This window comes from Ovis canadensis, chromosome 3, assembly GCF_042477335.2.
Source record: "Ovis canadensis isolate MfBH-ARS-UI-01 breed Bighorn chromosome 3, ARS-UI_OviCan_v2, whole genome shotgun sequence".
Taxonomy (NCBI): Eukaryota; Metazoa; Chordata; class Mammalia; order Artiodactyla; family Bovidae; genus Ovis; species Ovis canadensis.
This window is the reverse complement of record NC_091247.1, coordinates 210,650,779-210,669,316: the sequence shown is the minus strand read 5'-3', so window position 1 is coordinate 210,669,316 and position 18,538 is coordinate 210,650,779. Positions and strand designations below refer to the sequence as shown.

The window sequence follows — 18,538 nt, the reverse complement described above, 5'->3', positions numbered from 1 at the left end:
CTTACGACCTCATGGACTGTAGCACGTTGGGCCTTCTTGCCCTGCAGCAACATGGATGAACTTAAAGATCAGTCGTTATGCTGAGTAAAGTAAGTCAGACAGAGAAGGAGAAATATCATGTGACACTCCTTATGTGCCGAAGCTAAAAAGAAATGATACCAATGAACTTATTTACAAAGCAGAAACAGATTCTCAGACTTAAAGAACTATGTTTTCAGGAGAGGGAGGAAGGATGTGGGGAAAGGATAGCTAGGGAGTTTCAGATGGACATGTACACACTGCTGTATTTAAAGTGGATAACTAACAAGGACCTACCATGTAGCACAGGGAACTAATGTGGCAGGCTGGATGGGAGAGGAGTTTGGGGGAGAATGGATACATGTATGTTTATGGCTGGGTCCCTTTGCCATCACCTGAAACTATCACAATACTGTTAGCTTACTCCAATACAGAATAAAATTTTTTGAGAAAAATGAAAAAGCAAAAATAAAAAATTTGAAAAGCACATTAATGGAAGAAGTGATGAAATCCCAAAAAATGTATCTCTTTTGCTAATATTTAAATTTTTTAGCTTTTTATTTACTTATTTTTTATTGAACAATAATTACTTTACAGAATTTTGTTGTTTTCTGTCAAATTTCAATACGAATCAGCCATAGGTATGTATATATATCCCCTCTCTTTTGACCCTCCCCCACATCTCCCTGAAGAATTATTTACAGGGCAGCAATTGAGAAATAGGGCTTCCCTGGTGTCTTAGAGGGTACAGCATCTGCTTGCAATGCAGGAGACCTGGGTTCGATCCCTGGGTCGGGAAGATCCCCTGGAGAAGGAAATGGCACCCCACTCCAGTACTTTTGCCTGGAAAATCCCATGGAAGAAGGAGCCTGGTAGGTTACAGTCCATGGGGTCACAAAGAGTTGGACACGACTGAGTGATGACACACAATGGAGAAATAGACACAGAGAATAGACTTATGGACATGGGGAGAGGGGAGGAGAGGGTGAGATGTATGGCAAGAGTAACATGGAAACTTACATTACCATATGTAAAATAGATAGCCAATGGGAATTTGCTGTATGGCTCAGGAAACTCAAACAGGGGCTCTGACTAATATTTAAATATTTTTGAGCAATTATTGTCTTGTTAAAATTTTGCTTGAACTCTGCTTACATGGTAAAAATACTTCTGAATACTAATAATTGTGACCTGTTAGCTCATATTATTAAAATACCAAGACGGAAAGCAAAATAAACCTCCAAGTGCTCTGTGTATAAAGTCAGAAAATACATATCAATTTTTAATTTTATAATAGGAGAAATATAGCATACATAATATTTTGAAAAATGTGATATCACTAAGATTATTTTTTAAGAAGTATACTTTGCAGATGGCAAATACTAGGTTTCCAATGTTAACATTTTTTTAACATCATCCTCTTTTCCGTATTTTGAAATTTCGAGTTCTTTGAGTTTGTTTCTTTTGGGGCTAACTAAAGGCTGAGGCTTATATGAAATAACAGACTATTCAATGTTTATCAGTTGTGGATGTGTTTGTGTTTATCTACATGAGTATGTTCTTGAAATTAAGACAAAAGAAAAGCCAACAAAAAGTTAACAGTAACTGTTAGGTTGTATTATCACCTCGTAAAAACACCTTGATATTTATTTTTCATAAATTTCAAATTTTTTAGGATTAAATGAAGTAATATCCAGCAGTCCCACTGCTGGGCATACACACCGAGGAAACCAGAATTGAAAGAGACACGTGTACCCCAGTGTTCATCGCAGCACTGTTTATAATAGCCAGGACATGGAAACAGCCCAGATATCCATCAGCAGATGAATGGATAAGAAAGCTGTGGTACATATACACAATGGAGTATTACTCAGCCATTAAAAAGAATACATTTGAATCAGTTCTAATGAGGTGGATGAAACTGGAGCTTAATATACAGAGTGAAGTAAGCCAGAAAGAAAAACACCAATACAGTATATTAACACATATACATGGAATTTAGAAAGATGGCAATGATAACCCTGTATGCAAGACAGCAAAAGAGACATAGATGTTTAGAACTTACTTTTGGACTCTGTGGGAGAGGGAGAGGGTGGGATGATTTGGGAGAATGGCATTGAAACATGTATACTATCATGTAAGAAACGAATCGCCAGTCTATGTTCGATACAGGATACAGGATGCTTGGGCTGGTGCACAGGGATGATCCAGAGAGATGATATGAGGTGGGAGGTGGGAGGGGAGGTTCAAGATTGGGAACTCATATACACCCGTGGCTGATTCATGTCAATGTATGGCAAAACCAATACAGTATTGTAAAGTAAAATAAAGTAAAAAGAAAATTTTAAAAATAAATAAATAAAGGTAATATCTGCAAAGTGTTTAGCACAGTGCTGTAAAATATTCAGTAACCTAGGTAAATTAATTTTTAAATTTGGAGAAACCAATTTATAAGGTGAAGTATAATCATAGTAAAGATTAAGAGAACTGTGTTAAATATGGAAGATTAAAGAATTAGTGCCATTTAGAAATAATGGGCACATTATATCATGCAGAAAGAAATTTCTGTAGAGAGGTACAATATTATAAAGAAAAATGATCAAGAAGTGGGTGAGAGAATTGATTTTTTTATTAAGTGGAGAAACTAGTGATCAGGAAGAAGTGGAAATATTCAGTGGACTTGAAAATGTGAGAAGCTAAGGCCTAAGCAAATGTTTTCAGGTTCTAATATTACAATTACATGGTGTTGAGTATTGAGCTTACCAGATGGTTGTTTTAGATGAAGTCTATTGCAGTTAAGTAGGAAATGGCAACCCACTCCAATATTGTTGCCTGGGAAATCCCATGGACAGAGGAGCCTGGCAAGCTACAGTTCATTGGGTTGCAAAGAGTCAGACAGGATGGAGCAACTAACACACACACACACAGAGCAGTTGAAGAGAGCAAGACAAAAATAAGAAGGGACTATTACAAAGCCCAAAAGAACATATAATCAGAACATAAGTAGCATTCATCTTTTACAGCCTACATAGAGTTGCTTTTTTATTACACTCATTCTGTTTCAAAATTTGGTAACAAATTATTTTTATTTCAAAATAGGTTTTCCTTTTGTCATCATTTCTCCAGACTAGAACTTAATGGAAAATCTTACAAATGCATCACTCCAAAATGTTTTTTTTAATATGACTGAAATCCACAATTGAAATACATTTCCTATTGTGCTTTTTATTATTATTGAATGGTGACAACAGATAAAATTGTCTTTTTCTACCGAGTTAAAACCCATGTACTTAAACTGCATTACCATCGTTATTCATTACACTATTGGAACTGCTACTTTAGACTACTAGGAGGGTGTGTGTGTGTGTGTGCATGTGTGTGTGTGCTCAATTACATCCAACTCTTTGTAACTCCATAGACTGTAGCCTGCCAGGCTCCTCTGTCCATGGAATTTTCCAGGCAAGAATACTGGAGTGGTTGCCATTTCCTTCTCCCGGAGATCTTCCTGATCAAACCCATATCTCTTGTGTCTCCTGCATTCCCAAGTGGATTCTTTACCACTAACAGGGTAAGGTTTTTCAGACGGTAAAGAATCTGCCTGCAATGCAGGAGACTAGTGTTTGATCTCCAGGTTGGAAAGATCTCCTGGAGATCTTTATCTTTATCTTTATCTTTAAAGATCTGTACTCTTTATTATTAGAGTACAGACTGAAGGGGAATGAAATAAAAAACCTCAAAACCTGAAGCTTATATGTAGAGTGTATATTTAGAGATTATAGAGTATACTTGTATTGGAATGAACTGAAAAGTAGACTGCAAAAAATTCATGTGCTGGAAAAAATGTTTCAAAATATAAAGCAATTGAATTTAGGTATATTTTAAGAGAACCAGGGGTTGACTGGCTCTCCAGCTAATAAATCTTAACATCTTCAAACGTATTATTCAAAATCCCCTTCAGAATAATGTGAAGAAAGATGGACTATTAGGATTCATATATTTTCACTAGTGTAGTTTAGAAGATGAATTTAAATATATCATTATGTACAGTTGCTATTTAAAGCCCAAACTAGTGTCTGAAGCCCAAACTAGTGTTTGATATAGGGATTATATTTAGAATCCTAGCATTTGGTGGTGGTCATAGTGGTGTTAATGACCACCCCCACCCCGCTTTTTTTTTTTTTAAACATGCAGTGTTTGGATTCTGTGCAAAGTGAGTATGGCCCTTTAAATTATTTTTCTCAGTCATCTGCCCTGTTAAAATACGACCTTTCTCTGTTAAAAAAAAAAAAAAAAAAAAGCAAATGGTAAAGCCTGAAGTTCAAATACGAGCTGCTTTCTTACATAGTCACAAGGAGCTGGCAAATTCTGAAGCTCCTTTGGAGCAAGAACCAGTCATATTTAGATCCCAGGAAGAACCATCTTTTTTTTTTTTAACCTTTTTGTTTTGTATTGGAGTACAGCTGATTGGACCTACAAACTGATATTGAGTGAAGTAAGTCAGACAGAAGAGCCATCCTGAGTCCAGCTCACACATCTGTGCCATTCGCCCACTGGGGTTTACCTTTTCTCTTTGGACCAGACTTCAGCAGAAATCGCCGAACTAACACAGGTATCACCAACTATACCTATAGCTGTTGCTCTCAGCGTATATCATTTTAACCAGTGCCACTTGATTGCATATATGGAGCACAAAGAATAGAGACTTTAAAAAGTAATTCAGTAAATTTAATCTTGTAGGAAAAAGAGCTAAATCGTTCAGATTTAAAAATTACTTTACAAGGTAAATTACCTTATATTTTTTCATGGTTTACCATTGAATACAACCATAGTGTTGTTAGCCAATATTTCAATATATCTCTTGGATTAACTGAGTGGATAAACCAAATGATCACATCAATGAAGGCAAGATATGAGTAATAAAATAGTTATTTAATCAGTGATTAATTGTTCTTGTCTGTATAACACTGTGTATCTCTATTTCACACCTACATCCAGAATTTTCTTATATATGTGATGTAGCTTCCATATTGTTCATATATTCCAAGTCTGGTAAAGAATTTTTAAAAGCATTATAAATCTATTTCTGTACAATTGTGTTGTCTTATGAGAAGTTATCTTTAGGAAAGTTTAAATGCCATAAGTGAATATTATGAACACAGAGGCCTATATATTTTAATCATATTATAAAAGATAACAATGGAGAGCAATTCTCTGAGGAAATGAAAATATATAAAAAGTATTTTGTTTGATGACACGCTGGCAAACTAGTGAACATAAGAATTTTTAATTTTTTTGTTATCAGAATTCTATTATATAGAATATTTTTGTTATTATCAAAATTATATTTAAACTATTTGAAGTAAATTAAATTTTCAAAAAATTGCAAATAGCAATATCAATTTAATATAAATATATTAATATAAATATATATATATATTAATTTATTTCAAGTAAAATAAACATATGGTTGCTTTTAACCTATATGTTCAAATATTATGGACATAATGCCACATACCCTACAGGATTACTTGATTACAAATAAACCAATTTGAATCACATTTTTAGGGCTTTCATTTTTAACGACTTGTTGGAAGAGGTTCTTTCAAAGATAATGGGAAGTAAACTATCTTTAATCATGAAAAAGAAATGAAGATAAAAAGATAGAAAAATATCAGGAGAACTGAGGAAAGAGAAATTTTAGACTATATTATGTAACACTATCTTTACAATACAAAATGACTCATAAAATTTATATTGGCATTTTTCTGGATAGAGAGAGTTTTTAAGTGTAATATGAATATTTCAAATGTCATAGCACCGTTACCCTTTTAAAGTTGAAGTATATACCACATTCAGAGAACTCCAGGTAATAGGTGAAATGATATCTAAAGAGATGTTAATGGATAATTTTAAGAATGGGGAAGAAAATAATCTGAGACAAAAATCTTTCTTAAAAGAAAATTGCAAAAGTAAAGTCATACATCAGTAATTAAATGGCATGAAATAGTGATGTCAGCAATACACAAAGAACCCGGAAAGATAGAACCTGAAAACTTGGTTTAAACAAAAACCTGTAGATTTATATGTCTTAGAATTGTTATTAAAATTTTTTAGAGATGAGTGGAAAACATGCAGCGTATGCAACGGTGAAGCACATTCCTTCCAAAAAGCCAAAGCGCAAAGAACGTGAGTGCATTTTGCTCCCAACCCCTACTGAATTATGTTATTATTCTTTCCTTTGGTAAATAATTTTTATAAGTAATTTCATTTTAATTTAGCATATGACACATTATGTCTAACTCGTTCTCAAGATTTTGTCATTTAAAAAATCTACCTAGTGGACTTTACATAGTAGGAAGAAAAAAATTACATAAATCTCCTTTATTGGGGAAAAAAAAAACTTTGTCAACTCTATTCAAACATATTTATAACCTACATGCTTTATGAGAAATAGTGTGACTATTAAAAGATTTCTCTTTTAATCTCCAGAGACAAAAGAGCAGCTAATTTACACAGAAGTGAAAACAGTCACTTCACAGTCCAACCAGACAAAGATAACAAGAACTGAATCACCTGAAGAAAAAGGTAAAGTTTATGTAGAGGACTAGCTTGTTGTTGTTTAGTCACTAAGTCATGTAAGACTCTTTTGCGACCCCATGGACTGTAGCCCACCAAGTTCCTCTGTCCATTGATTCCCCATGCAAGAGTAGTGGAGTGAGCAGCCGTTTCCTTCTTCAGGAGATCTTCCCAAACCAGGAATCAAACCTGCATCTCCTGCTTGGCAGGTGGATTCTTTACCACTGACCCACCAGGGAAGCCAGACCTAGCTTACATCTCCAATTGCTCAGTTTACCTTGGTACCAAATTACTAAGCCTGCCCAGTTTCATGGGGTTGTTTAAACTATATCCAATAACCTAAACAAAAAAAGTAGTATTGAAAATGAAATGACCAGATTTAGTATATTGCAGATAATTATTGTAGTTTGCGTGCTATATACATAAATTTGCAACTGAGCAATCAAGTGGGAGCATTCATTCTTTTCAATTTGTTTGGAAACAATTGTGACTTTTCTGATGTCATTATCCACTTGTTCTATGAAATTTCAAGAAACAACGAGTGATTAATATTATTTGATACATGTTTGGAGATATAATTTCTTTTACTGCTGAAACTATAGCGAAGTTCCAATAAGAAAATTATGGGTATTTATATATATATATATATATATACTTTGTATGCATGGAAGCACACAATATTTATAAAATTATAAATATACTCTGATCATGGGTCAATCAAATTGACTTATACAGATATGTTTCAGAAGTATGTTTGCATTCCAAAAACCAAATACCTATATTTGATATTTACTTTGTATTTATAAATCATAGAGATGAATCAGAGGTTTATTTTGATAAAGTTAGAATAAGTGACGAAGTGTCGGACACGACTGAGTGACTTCACTTTCACTTTTCACTTTCATGCATTGGAGAAGGAAATGGCAACCCACTCCAGTGTTCTTGCCTGGAGAATCCCAGGGATGGCAGAGCCTAGTGGGCTGCCGTCTGTGGGGTCGCACAGAGTCAGACAGGACTGAAGTGACTTAGCAGCAGCAGCAGCAGAATAAGTGACTTTCCTAAGAGATACATATTAACAGAACAGAATAACTCTCAGTTCACTGATGTTTCAAATTGTTCATTATCCATTTCAATTTATAATTTCAAGTTTGAAGACATTCAAGAGTTAGGGTTTTGAATTTATGGAACATCTCCCTCTAAACCCTGCTCTATAACTTAATCTTTACTCTGCTGATCTTCTCAGCCTCTTTTTTTTTCCCCTCCTCCGGACAGGGTCTTCAGTTCCATTTCCTTGGTTTTTCACAGTAGTGATTCTTGGAATCTTCTGTTTCCTTCTCCTTTTAACCACAGGAATCTTAGGATTTATGGGTAAGTTCACAAGACCTGTGCCCTGAACCAAATGTCTCCTTCCTTGGGAATTATTATTTTAACCAGTCTTCTTTTCCTAGTAGTTCCAAAGCTATGATCTCCAGTGCTACCCAAGAAATCTTTCCACCATCACCACTAATGCAATCACTTGGACAATTACCAAGTTCCTCAAAAGTTTCTGATGTCTTCTTTACTGACACAGCCTGGATCATATTCAGGATACTTCCAGGAAAAACTACATTTCAGACTTTATTGATGACTGATCATACTTTGCGCACGTTAATTTCTCGGTACTCTCTGACGCCTTTTTGCAAATGGTCCAGTCCTCCTGCAATCTCCTTTCTGCAGTCCAAACTTTTTAAAATTGTTTATTCTCAAAAACACCTAATACAACCCAACAATGCTTTTGCTCCTATACTATTACAGTCACCTCCCAAAGTCAAGAGACTTTCAAAATCCTATTGCTCTTGCCAGATAAACTTCTCCGAGTATATCTATGATCATGTCATCAAAATGCCAAGAAACTGTCTCATCCTGTATTAAATTATGTTAAAATTCCCCTACTTATATTTGTTTTTGTGAATCACAGTTTTATTTCAACCAAATGATTTTGAGCTTTCTTCCCTACGTCCAAATTGGCTTCAGATAACTTAAGATAGTTTGCTGGTCTTCAAGGTTCTCTAAGTCTCTCCGCCACAGTACGTTTCTTTATGCTATCCTCTTCATCTAGACAGGCTTCCTCATGTAGCCTCCCTCTGCCTATGGACATTTTAGACATCCCTCAAGGCCCATTTCATAGGACATGGATGACATTTCTAAATCATCCATGATGTATTTTCTAATTCCCTAACTTGATGTCAGTTCTCTCTGTCTAAAACCATTTTGTGACTTTTTGTTATTATTTTCTATTGGAGTATAATTGCCTTACAATGTTGCTTTAGGTTCTGCTGTACAGTGAAGTGAATCAGCTATATGTATAAATATATTCCCTCCCTCTTGGACCTCCATCCCACCCATCTAGGTCATCACAGAGCACCAGGCTAAGCCTGCTATGGTCTACATCATGTTCTCACTGGCTATTTTATACATGGTGGTGTATGTTTGTCAGTCCTAATCTCCCAATTCGTCCCACTCTCCCCTCCCCCTTCATGTCCCCATGTCCGTTCTCTCCCTCTGCGTCTCTATTCCTGCAAATAAGTTCATCAGGACCATTTTTTTAGATTCCATATATATGCATTAATATGCAATACTTGCTTTTCTCTTTCTGACTTACTCCACTCTGTATAACAGGCTCTACGTCTGTCCACCTCAGTTTAATTGACTCAAATTCATCTTTATGACTAAGTAACGCTCTATGTTTATATGGACCATGACTTCTTTATCCACTCATCTGTCAGTGGACATCTTCGTTGCTTCCATGTCCTGAATATTGCAGAGTGCTGCAGTGAACATTGGGGTACATGTGTCTTTTTGAATTATGGTTTTCTCAGGGTATATGCCCAGTAGTGGGATTGCTGTTTCATATGATAGTTTTATTCCTAGTTTTTTTTAAGGACTCTCCATACTGTTCTCCATAGAGACTGTATCAATCTACATTCCCACCAATAGTGCAAGAGGGTTTCCCTTTTCTCCACATCCTCTGCAGCATTTATTGATAAACCAAACTCTTTGAATTGTATGCCTGTGTGTATACATATAATCATGTATATAACAGATATATATTACTTTTATTAACATAAAATTCTCCAACCATATATTCCCAATTTACTGAGTAAAATTCAGTGACTTCAAGTATATTCAGAGGTGCACAACCATGAAACAGATTATTCATCATTCAATTGTGTCCAATGCTTTGTGACCCCATGAGCTGTGGGCAACCAGGCTCTTCTGTCCATGGGATTCCTCAGACAAGAATACTGGAGAGGGTTGCTGTTTCCTTCTCCAGGAGATATTCCAGACCCAGGGATCAAACCTGGGTCTCCTGCATTGCAGGCAAATTCTTTACCATCTGAGCCACCAGGGAAGCCTAACTTTTATCAATATTAGAGCATTTTCCTTACTCCAAAATGAAATCTCACACTTGTTAGCTATTGCTTCCCATTTCTCTCAAAATTTGCTAGCCTAAAGCAACCAATAATCTATTTTATGTCTTTCTAGATTTTCCTGTTCTGGACATTTCTTAAATGTGGAATCATATAATACATGGTCTTTTGTGACTGGCTTCTTTCACTTAACATGATGTTTCCAAGGGTCATTCATGATAGGATATATCAACATGGCATTCCCTCTAATTGCCAAAAAAATGTTCCACTGTATGGATATAATTAATCTATATATTAATCTTTTATCAGCTATATAATTTGTAAATATTTTCCCATTATTTGTATTACTTTTCACTCTCTTGTAGTAACTTTTCATGTGTAAAAGCTTTTAATTTTGATGAAGCCCAGTATACTCTTACTTTGACCACATATGTTTTGGTATGATATCTAAGAAACCATTGCCTAATCCAGGATCACAACTTTCACCTATGTTATCTAATGTCATAATTTTAACTTCTTCATGTGTGTGTTTGATCCATTTTGAGTTAATTTTCATGTGTGATGTAAGGTGAATATGAGGTATCTTTCCATTTATTTAAGTCTTTAATTTTTGATGATTTTCTTTTGAAAGTACATGTTTTACACATCTTTGTTAAATGTATTCCTGAATATTTTATTATTTTGATACTATTATAAATGGAACATTTTTCTTAATGTTATTTTCAGATTAGCCATTGCTAGCCCATGGGGTCACTAAGAGTCAGACACGACTGAGCAACTTCACATTCACTTTTCACTTTCATGCATTGGAGAAGGAAATGGCAACCCACTCCAGTGTTCTTACCTGGAGAATCCCAGGGACAGCAAAGCCTGGTGGGCTGCCATCTATGGGGTCGCACAGAGTTGGACACGACTGACGCAACTTAGCAGCAGCAGCAGCAGCAAGCAGCAGCAAGCAGCATTCCCAAAGGCTTTTTTATGATGTAACTTTTTGTCTTCCTATATAGTCTTATCTCTCCAAAAAGCACAGGAATTAAAATCCTGAACATTAACTGACATATTAAAATTTAAATTATGCCTATTAGTCTGCCCCATGTTATGCCTTCCTAGAGCTAATGATGTACAGTAAAGTTTTCCAGGGTCAATTACCAGAGCCTCCGCTGGACAATGGAACACAAGAAAATTCCACATCTAAAAACATGACTCTCAAAGAGAAACCACTTAACACAGGTATGTAGACATAAAGACTGAGACCGACATGTTTCTTCTCTGCTTCTCTCAATCACTTGATAACCTGCTCAAATTGGATTTTATTTTAGAATCAGCCGATTGTGGAGTCCAACTTTCATTTCATTTCATTGGGAAAAAAAAAAAAACAACTCAGTCTTTCCCAGTGGTTAGATTCTTCTGTATACATGATATATTCTTTTAAATCACTGTTTCACAAAATAATACTTTTTCTACCAAAAAGTTCTAACTCTCCTTTAGCACATTCTTTAATCATTATCAGATGCTCTCTTGTGGATATGTAGATCAGGTACTAGGTTTATGTACCTGATATACATAAACAGGTACAATGTATCAATGCTAAGTTAAGATCAGCTCTGTACCTATAGATTTTACTTAGTCTAGAGAATTCTTCCCTTGTGGCTGCAATGCGGGAGACCTGGGTTCAATCCCTGGGTTGAGGAGATCCCCTGGAGAAGGAAAGGCTACCCATTCCAGTATTCTGTCCGGGAGAATTCCATGGACTGTTTAGTTCACAGGGTCGCAAAGAGTCAGACACGAGTGAGCGACTTTCACTTTCTTTCAGAGAATACAAAAAAGTTGTTTTCCCCTGTGAACTCCTATCTGTAGAGATTGTGAGAAAAAACATCAATTTTCTAAGATATATTTCCTAGAGAATTTTAATAGTATTATGAATAGATTCGGAGACATGCAAGTCATCTCCCCAAGGCCAGGAACTTAGAAATGAAGTCCATCCAGCTCATGAAATCAATGGTTTTACAAGGACTAGAAAGGATTCCTCAGTAGCTAAGTTACAGAGCCTTCCTTTCAAAATACACACTGAATGGTCTCCTGGGAATATCTTTTGTTTTTAAGGAAAGGAATGTAAAAGTAAATGGTCCTGTTGTGGGCAGAAATGTTACTATTTTTCGGATGAATTGACTAACTTTGAAGAAAGTAAAAAAATCTGCAAGGAAATGAACTCCATGCTTCTTAAGATAAAAGATCACGAAGAACTGGTGACGTATTTCTGCTTTCCATCTCACCCTGTATTCATCTTATTCCCCTGGCCATCTGGCCATTAGTTGTTGCCTAAATCTTTTTTTTTTTTTTTTTTAAGCCATGCTGGGTCTTCCTTGCTATCCCTGGGCTTTCTCTAACTGTGGTAACAGGGCTTCTTATTGAGCTGACTTCCCTTGTTGTGGAGTATGGGCTCTAAAGCTCAGGCTCAGTAGTCGTAGTGCATAGGGTTAGCTGTCTGTTGCATGTGGAATCTTACTGGACTGGGGATCCAAGCTGTGTCCCCTGCATTGGCAGATTCTTAACAACTTGACCACTGGGGAACTCCTGTTAGCTAAATCTTAATGCTTGATAATATTTGAGTGCCCATAGTTTGCAGTACTCTTGCCTGGAAAATCCCATGGATGGAGGAGCATGGTGGGCTGCAGCCCATGGGGTCACTAAGAATCAGACATGACTGAGTGACTTCACTTTCACTTTTCACTTTCATGCATTGGAGAAAGAAATGGCAACCCACTCCAGTGTTCTTGCCTGGAGAATCCCAGGGATGGGGGAGCCTGGTGGGCTGCCGTCTATGGGGTCGCACAGAGTCAGACACTACTGAAGCGACTTAGCAGCAGCAGCAGTTTGTAGTTGTAAGTTGATTAAGATCTAGACAGTTCTCATCTTAAGGTCAGAAATACAAGTAGAAATGAAATTAAAATTTCATTTAATTCATCTAATTCACCCACAGTTAGAACTTTTCCAGTAGAGCAAATGTAAAGGGGAACATGAAACAATTAGGGAAAAAAATTATGCTTAAAATATATCATTTTTTAAAAAAATAATTATATTTTCATACTGATAATTTCATGGAAATGTAGCTTCTCTCTGAAAAAAAATGTCATTTTACCTCCAACAAAATCAAGAAGTACAATACCACTGAGTTTAGGGTAAAAGGAAGACTTAGTAAGAATTTAAAATTGAAGATCAACTAATTCAAGCTCATATTAAATTTTAACTCATACTAACTTCCAAGAAAATTGAACTAAATATTTCATAATCCTTATCAATATCCTTGATTTGAATAGAGAAATAATTTATTATTATTCTTTCAAGAAATATATTCTTACACTCCAAGTTAAGGAGAATCTTTTAATATTCTTTCACAGACACTAAGACTCACTCAATTATCTGTAAGAGTACAATTACCCATATCTTTGACTTTTAACAACTCATAAATAGCTATAAAAATATGAACTTTAAAACCATCAAGAAAACAAAGCAAATCTGAATCTGAAAAGAAGACTTTTGCAGATCTGGATTAACTTCCTTTTTATTCCAAGGGGCTTCCTTGGTGGCTCAGATGATAAAGAATCTGCCTGCATTGCAGAAGATCTGGGTTCAATCCCTGGGTCAGCAAGATCCCCTGGAGAAGGGAATGGCAACTCACTCCAGTATTCTTGCCTGGAGGACTCCATGGACAGAGGAACCTGGTGGGCTCAAAAATTACCTTTAGTCTAGAAGCCCTAATCTTTCATGTAGGATATCTTCACCAAGAAATAAGACCATCTATGAAAACCATGAAATTGAATATCAAATCTTAAGAATAGATGGTATGTATGTAATTTTTTTCTGGGTAGAGAGACTAAGTTTTTGCCATATTCTCTATGGTGAAAGAAACAAAGGAAAAGTAAAAACAAACTAAGGGTAAAAACTAAAGCATAATAGAGAAGTACAGAATTTATAGTTGGAAACTCTCTTTAGTTCCCTTTCACACATTACTTTGCTTGTAATAAAACTGGTTATATTTTCTTTCCAACATCTTTTAGGAAGATCACATGAGATAATATATGTACATTGCTGTTGTTTGTTGTTTAGCTCCTAAGTCATGTCGACTCTTGTGACCCCATGGACTGTAGCCTGCCATGGGATTGATTGTTGTCCATGGGATTTCCCAGGCAAGAGTACTTGGGTGGGTGACCATTTCCTTCTCTAGGGAATTGTCCTGAACAAACTTTCATCACCTTCATTAGCAGGCAGGTTCTTTACCACTGAGCTACCAGGGAAATCCCAATATATGTGCATAAATGTGGTAAAAATTAAGTTACAAGATGAACATCAGTTACATTTGTACTTATCAAGTAATTTCCAGATACCTATGTAAACATCTCATCTGGTAGAATAAGGACCACTTCTTCAAGATGCTCACTTCACAAAAAATAAGCACAGTACTTTTGAATAAAAAAATTTAAATGACATTGGTAAAACCTCACATCTGTCACACCTGAACCTCAAAATACCAACCAATTTTGCTCAGAATTTTTTTCTTGAGCTACAAGAAATTGTTGCTATAATCCTTATAAAGTATGTTTTAGGAAAGGCTAGGGCACCAAGGGATAGTTTCTTGTAAGGAAAGAAAAACATATATACCTTACCTTTGAACCAATATTTCTTATGTTTGCATTAGTGAATGTCTAGTTTACATTATTTATATGCTTTTATTTTAAGTGATTGGAAAGTCAAACAAGGGAAACTGTGTTTTCAAAACTGTGTCAGTTTTGAAAGTAAATTAAGGTATTTTAGTCTGAAGATTAAATAAGACAGGTACAGGACTTCCCCAGTGGTCCAATGGTTAAGACTTTACCTTCCAACACACAAGGTACAGATGTGATCCCTTGTCATGAAGCTAAGAGTCCACATGCCTCTTGGCTAAAAATCCAAAGCATAAAACAGAAGCAATATTACAACACATTCAATAAAAGCTTTAAATCATTTAAAAATGATTTAAATTCAAAAAATCTATAACAAAAAAAAAGATAGGTAAGCTAAGACGGTGTTATTTTCTGTCTCATTTATGTCACTATATCTAATAAATATAACTAAGATTCTATTATTTTATCATTTGAACAGAATCAGGATGAAGTTGATCTTTATACTTTTTGTTACTCAAAATAATAAAAAGATTAAAAAGATTATTACTTCATTTCAGAATTATGAAAAGACATTTTTCTCATAGAAATATCTCTTTTTATTGCAGAACTTCATTCAAAGTGGACTATCCTATTTCTATTGGATTGGATTATCTCGTAAAGGAACCAGAAATCAATGGACATGGGAAGATAAGTCAAAGCCTTTTCTAAAATTGTAAGTCTCTAGAATAGATAGTAAATAATAAGTTCCATATTCTAGTTTACATTTTGAAAAGTATATAGGGAAATGCACACTTTCACTATATAGACAAATATGCATGCATATATGGGCATATACAGGTGGCTCAGTGGTAAAGAATCCATTGGTAATGCAGGAGACACAGGTTTGATCCCTGAATCAGGAAGATCCCTTGAAGAATGGCAATGCACTGCAATATTCTTGCCTGGGAAAACCCATGAACAGAGGAGGCTGGGAGGCTACTGTCCATGGGGTTGTAAAGAATAGGACATAACTTAGCAACTGAGCACACACATGAGCATTGCATGTACATACAGACACACACATACAAAGAATTTAAGTTCAGAAAATGAGTGTATATATAGAGAGGGAGACTTTTCAACTCGTTGCTATAATCCTTATAAAGTATGTTTTAGGAAAGGCTAGGGCACCAAGGGATAGTTTCTTGTAAGGAAAGAAAAATATATATACCTTACCTTTGAACCAATATTTCTTATGTTTGCATTAGTGAATGTCTTGTTTACATTATTTATATGCTTTTATTTTAAGTGATTGGAAAGAGTCAAACAAGGGAAACTGTGCAAGTATTACAGCAACGAAGATGTCTGCTGCTGACTGTTCCAGATTCATGCACTTTATTTGTGAGAAGTAGATAGCTTGTCTTGCTACCTAATGAAACAACAACCAAAGACATATACAACAACTTTTCCTTATAAAAACTCAGGCCCTTGGAAGTCCAGTCTGTATATCTCTCATATCAGAATGCTTTGTTATGGGCTGCACCTATATTTTAGCTTGATAGAGATACATTGTGGAGCCTCCACTTCTGCCTCTTTGAAACATAAATCCCAGATCACACCAGTTATGAGCACAGGTTGGCAGAGCGAGAAAGTATTAGTGCTTCTCATGAACCTTAGGACTGTGTAGTCAATTTCTGCAACTCACACAGATTTAGTAAGTAAACTTGCAAAATGTTGTCACTGTCATGTACATTTTACCTGGGATTTAATGCCAAGAATAAGTGAAGTCATTACTCTGTATCAATTGTATATGCATTTGTTTGATTCCTTACTTTTTAGCAGAAAGACAGTATAGTAACAGAAAGAAAACAAATAGATCTGTGTTTGTGACCTATACCACAACTAATAGCTTGAATGCTTTCTGGCAAGTCCTGACTTCTGGGTGTGATTCCATATTGCAAAGTGGCTGTACCATTTTGCTTTCTATCTGCAGTGTATGAGAATTCCATTTGCTAGTGTCCTACTAACTTTAATATTGAAAAAATTTAAAACTATTTTTAATAAAGGTGTGGTATAATAAAGATATATTTGTATATCTGTAATGAATATTGCCGGGAGAAATATCCATAACCTCAGATATGCAGATGACACCACCCTTATGGCAGAAAGTGAAGAGGAACTAAAAAGCCTCTTGATGAAAGTGAAAGAGGAGAGTGAAAAAGTTGGCTTAAAGCTCAACATTCAGAAAATGAAGATCATGGCATCTGGTCCCATCGCTTCATGGGAAATAGATGGGGAAACAGTGAAAGCAGTGTCAGACTTTGCTGGGGGGGAGGGCTCCAAAATCACTAAAGATGGTGATTGCAGCCATGAAATTAAAAGACGCTTACTCCTTGGAAGGAAAGTTATGATCAACTTTGATAGCATATTCAAAAGCAGAGACATTACTTTGCCAACAAAGGTCCGTCTAGTCAAGGCTATGGTTTTTCCAGTGGTCATGTATGGATGTGAGAGTTGGACTGTAAAGAAAGCTGAGCACAAAAGAATTGATGCTTTTTGTGGTGTTGGAGAAGACTCTTGAGAGTCCCTTGGACTGCAAGGAGATCCAACCAGTCCATCCTAAAGGAGATTAGTCCTGGGTGTTCATTGGAAGGACTGATGCTAAACCTGAAACTCCAATACTTTGGCCACCTCATGCGAAGAGTTGATTCATTGGAAAAGACTCTGATGCTAGGAGGGATTGAGGGCAGGAGGAGAAGGTGACTACAGAGGATGAGATGGCTGCATGGCATCACCGACTCGATGGACATGAGTTTGGGTAAACTCAGGGAGTTGGTGATGGACAGGGAGGCCTGGCGTGCTGTGATTCATGGGGTCGCAAAGAGTCGGACACGACTGAATGACTGAACAGAACTGAATAAATGATGTGCACCATCCTTTCATATGATCTCCTACGGTAAAGATTGATTAAAAATTTTGCCTATTTTTATTGGTTTGTTCACTTTCTTATTATTAAGCTCTGAGAGTTCTCTATATATTTTGGATGCTAATATTTTTTGAGACATGTGTTTTATAAATACTGCCTTCCAGTATACCTTGTATTCTCTTAACATTCTTTTTAGAAGTTAGATGAGCAGAAGTTTAATGTGAATATATATATATTTTTAAACATATAGGTTTTATATTTAAGAAATTTTTAGTTAAGAAATCTTCATTAACCTGAACTTGAAAATTTTTCTCCTATGCCTTCTTCTAGAAGCTCTAAGTTTACATTGAATTCTATATTTCATTGCATTAATTTTGTATATAGTGCAAAGTATGGACTGAATTCTGTTTAAAAATATTTTGCAAAAAGATGTCTAGTTATTTCAGCACCATTTTTTGAAAATTGTACTCTTCTGTTGAATTATCATGGCAGTTTTGTCAGAACTCTATCCTATTTCATTGATCTGAATATCTGCCTTCTTTCACCAATATCTTGATTATTATGAATTTATAGGAAGATGTGAAGTGATGTGAGTTTTCCTGCATTATCTTTTTCAAAATTGTTTTAACATCTTTTTTGCAAAGAAGAAAAAACTTACTTAGTGGCCATTTTTTAAGTTATAATTCCATTACTGGTAAATAAAATCTTAGCTACTTGAAGAAAAATGGCTGATTCTAAAATAGAGGTAGGAAATACATAAGAAGAGCCTGGAGATTTTTGTAGTTCTAAAAAATGGAGGAGTGCTTAAAACTGTAGGGATATCTCAACTAGGTAAAGGAATTACCAATGGCCATAGCCTGAACAATTTAAGCAGCAAAAATCACAGAAAAGAAATAGTATTAATTATAACCCCAATATAAAATATCAAGGGAGATGAAACAGTCTCCTATGCAGAAAAATTCTAAGTAAAT

General features: G+C 35.5%; 1 protein-coding gene across 2 annotated transcripts; it reads left to right on the top strand.

The window, feature by feature from the left end:
- Positions 1-4,331: 4,331 nt before the first annotated feature.
- On the top strand, positions 4,332-17,730 carry LOC138435971 (killer cell lectin-like receptor 2). Of its 2 annotated transcripts, XM_069581305.1 has the most exons (8): positions 4,332-4,627; positions 6,133-6,204; positions 6,508-6,603; positions 7,867-7,962; positions 11,136-11,234; positions 12,108-12,250; positions 15,271-15,377; positions 15,951-17,730. In XM_069581305.1, the coding sequence occupies exons 2-8, from the start codon at positions 6,135-6,137 to the stop codon at positions 16,051-16,053; spliced, it is 714 nt and encodes a 237-aa protein (XP_069437406.1). In that variant the 5' UTR covers positions 4,332-4,627; positions 6,133-6,134; the 3' UTR covers positions 16,054-17,730. The 2 variants fall into 2 exon arrangements, with proteins under 2 accessions (XP_069437406.1, XP_069437407.1); XM_069581306.1 differs by lacking the exon at positions 7,867-7,962 and having other exon boundaries at positions 4,365-4,627.
- Positions 17,731-18,538: the final 808 nt, after the last annotated feature.

What these genes read in the sequence shown, in the direction of transcription:
- LOC138435971 (XM_069581305.1), top strand. Translation starts at nt 6,135, where the DNA reads ATGAGTGGAAAACATGCAGCGTATGCAACGGTGAAGCACATTCCTTCC. An exon ending in AGGAATCTTAGGATTTATGG is followed by an intron (nt 7,963 to 11,135) that starts GTAAGTTCACAA and finishes TGTACAGTAAAG; the next exon opens with TTTTCCAGGGTCAATTACCA. An exon ending in AGAGAAACCACTTAACACAG is followed by an intron (nt 11,235 to 12,107) that starts GTATGTAGACAT and finishes TTTGTTTTTAAG; the next exon opens with GAAAGGAATGTAAAAGTAAA.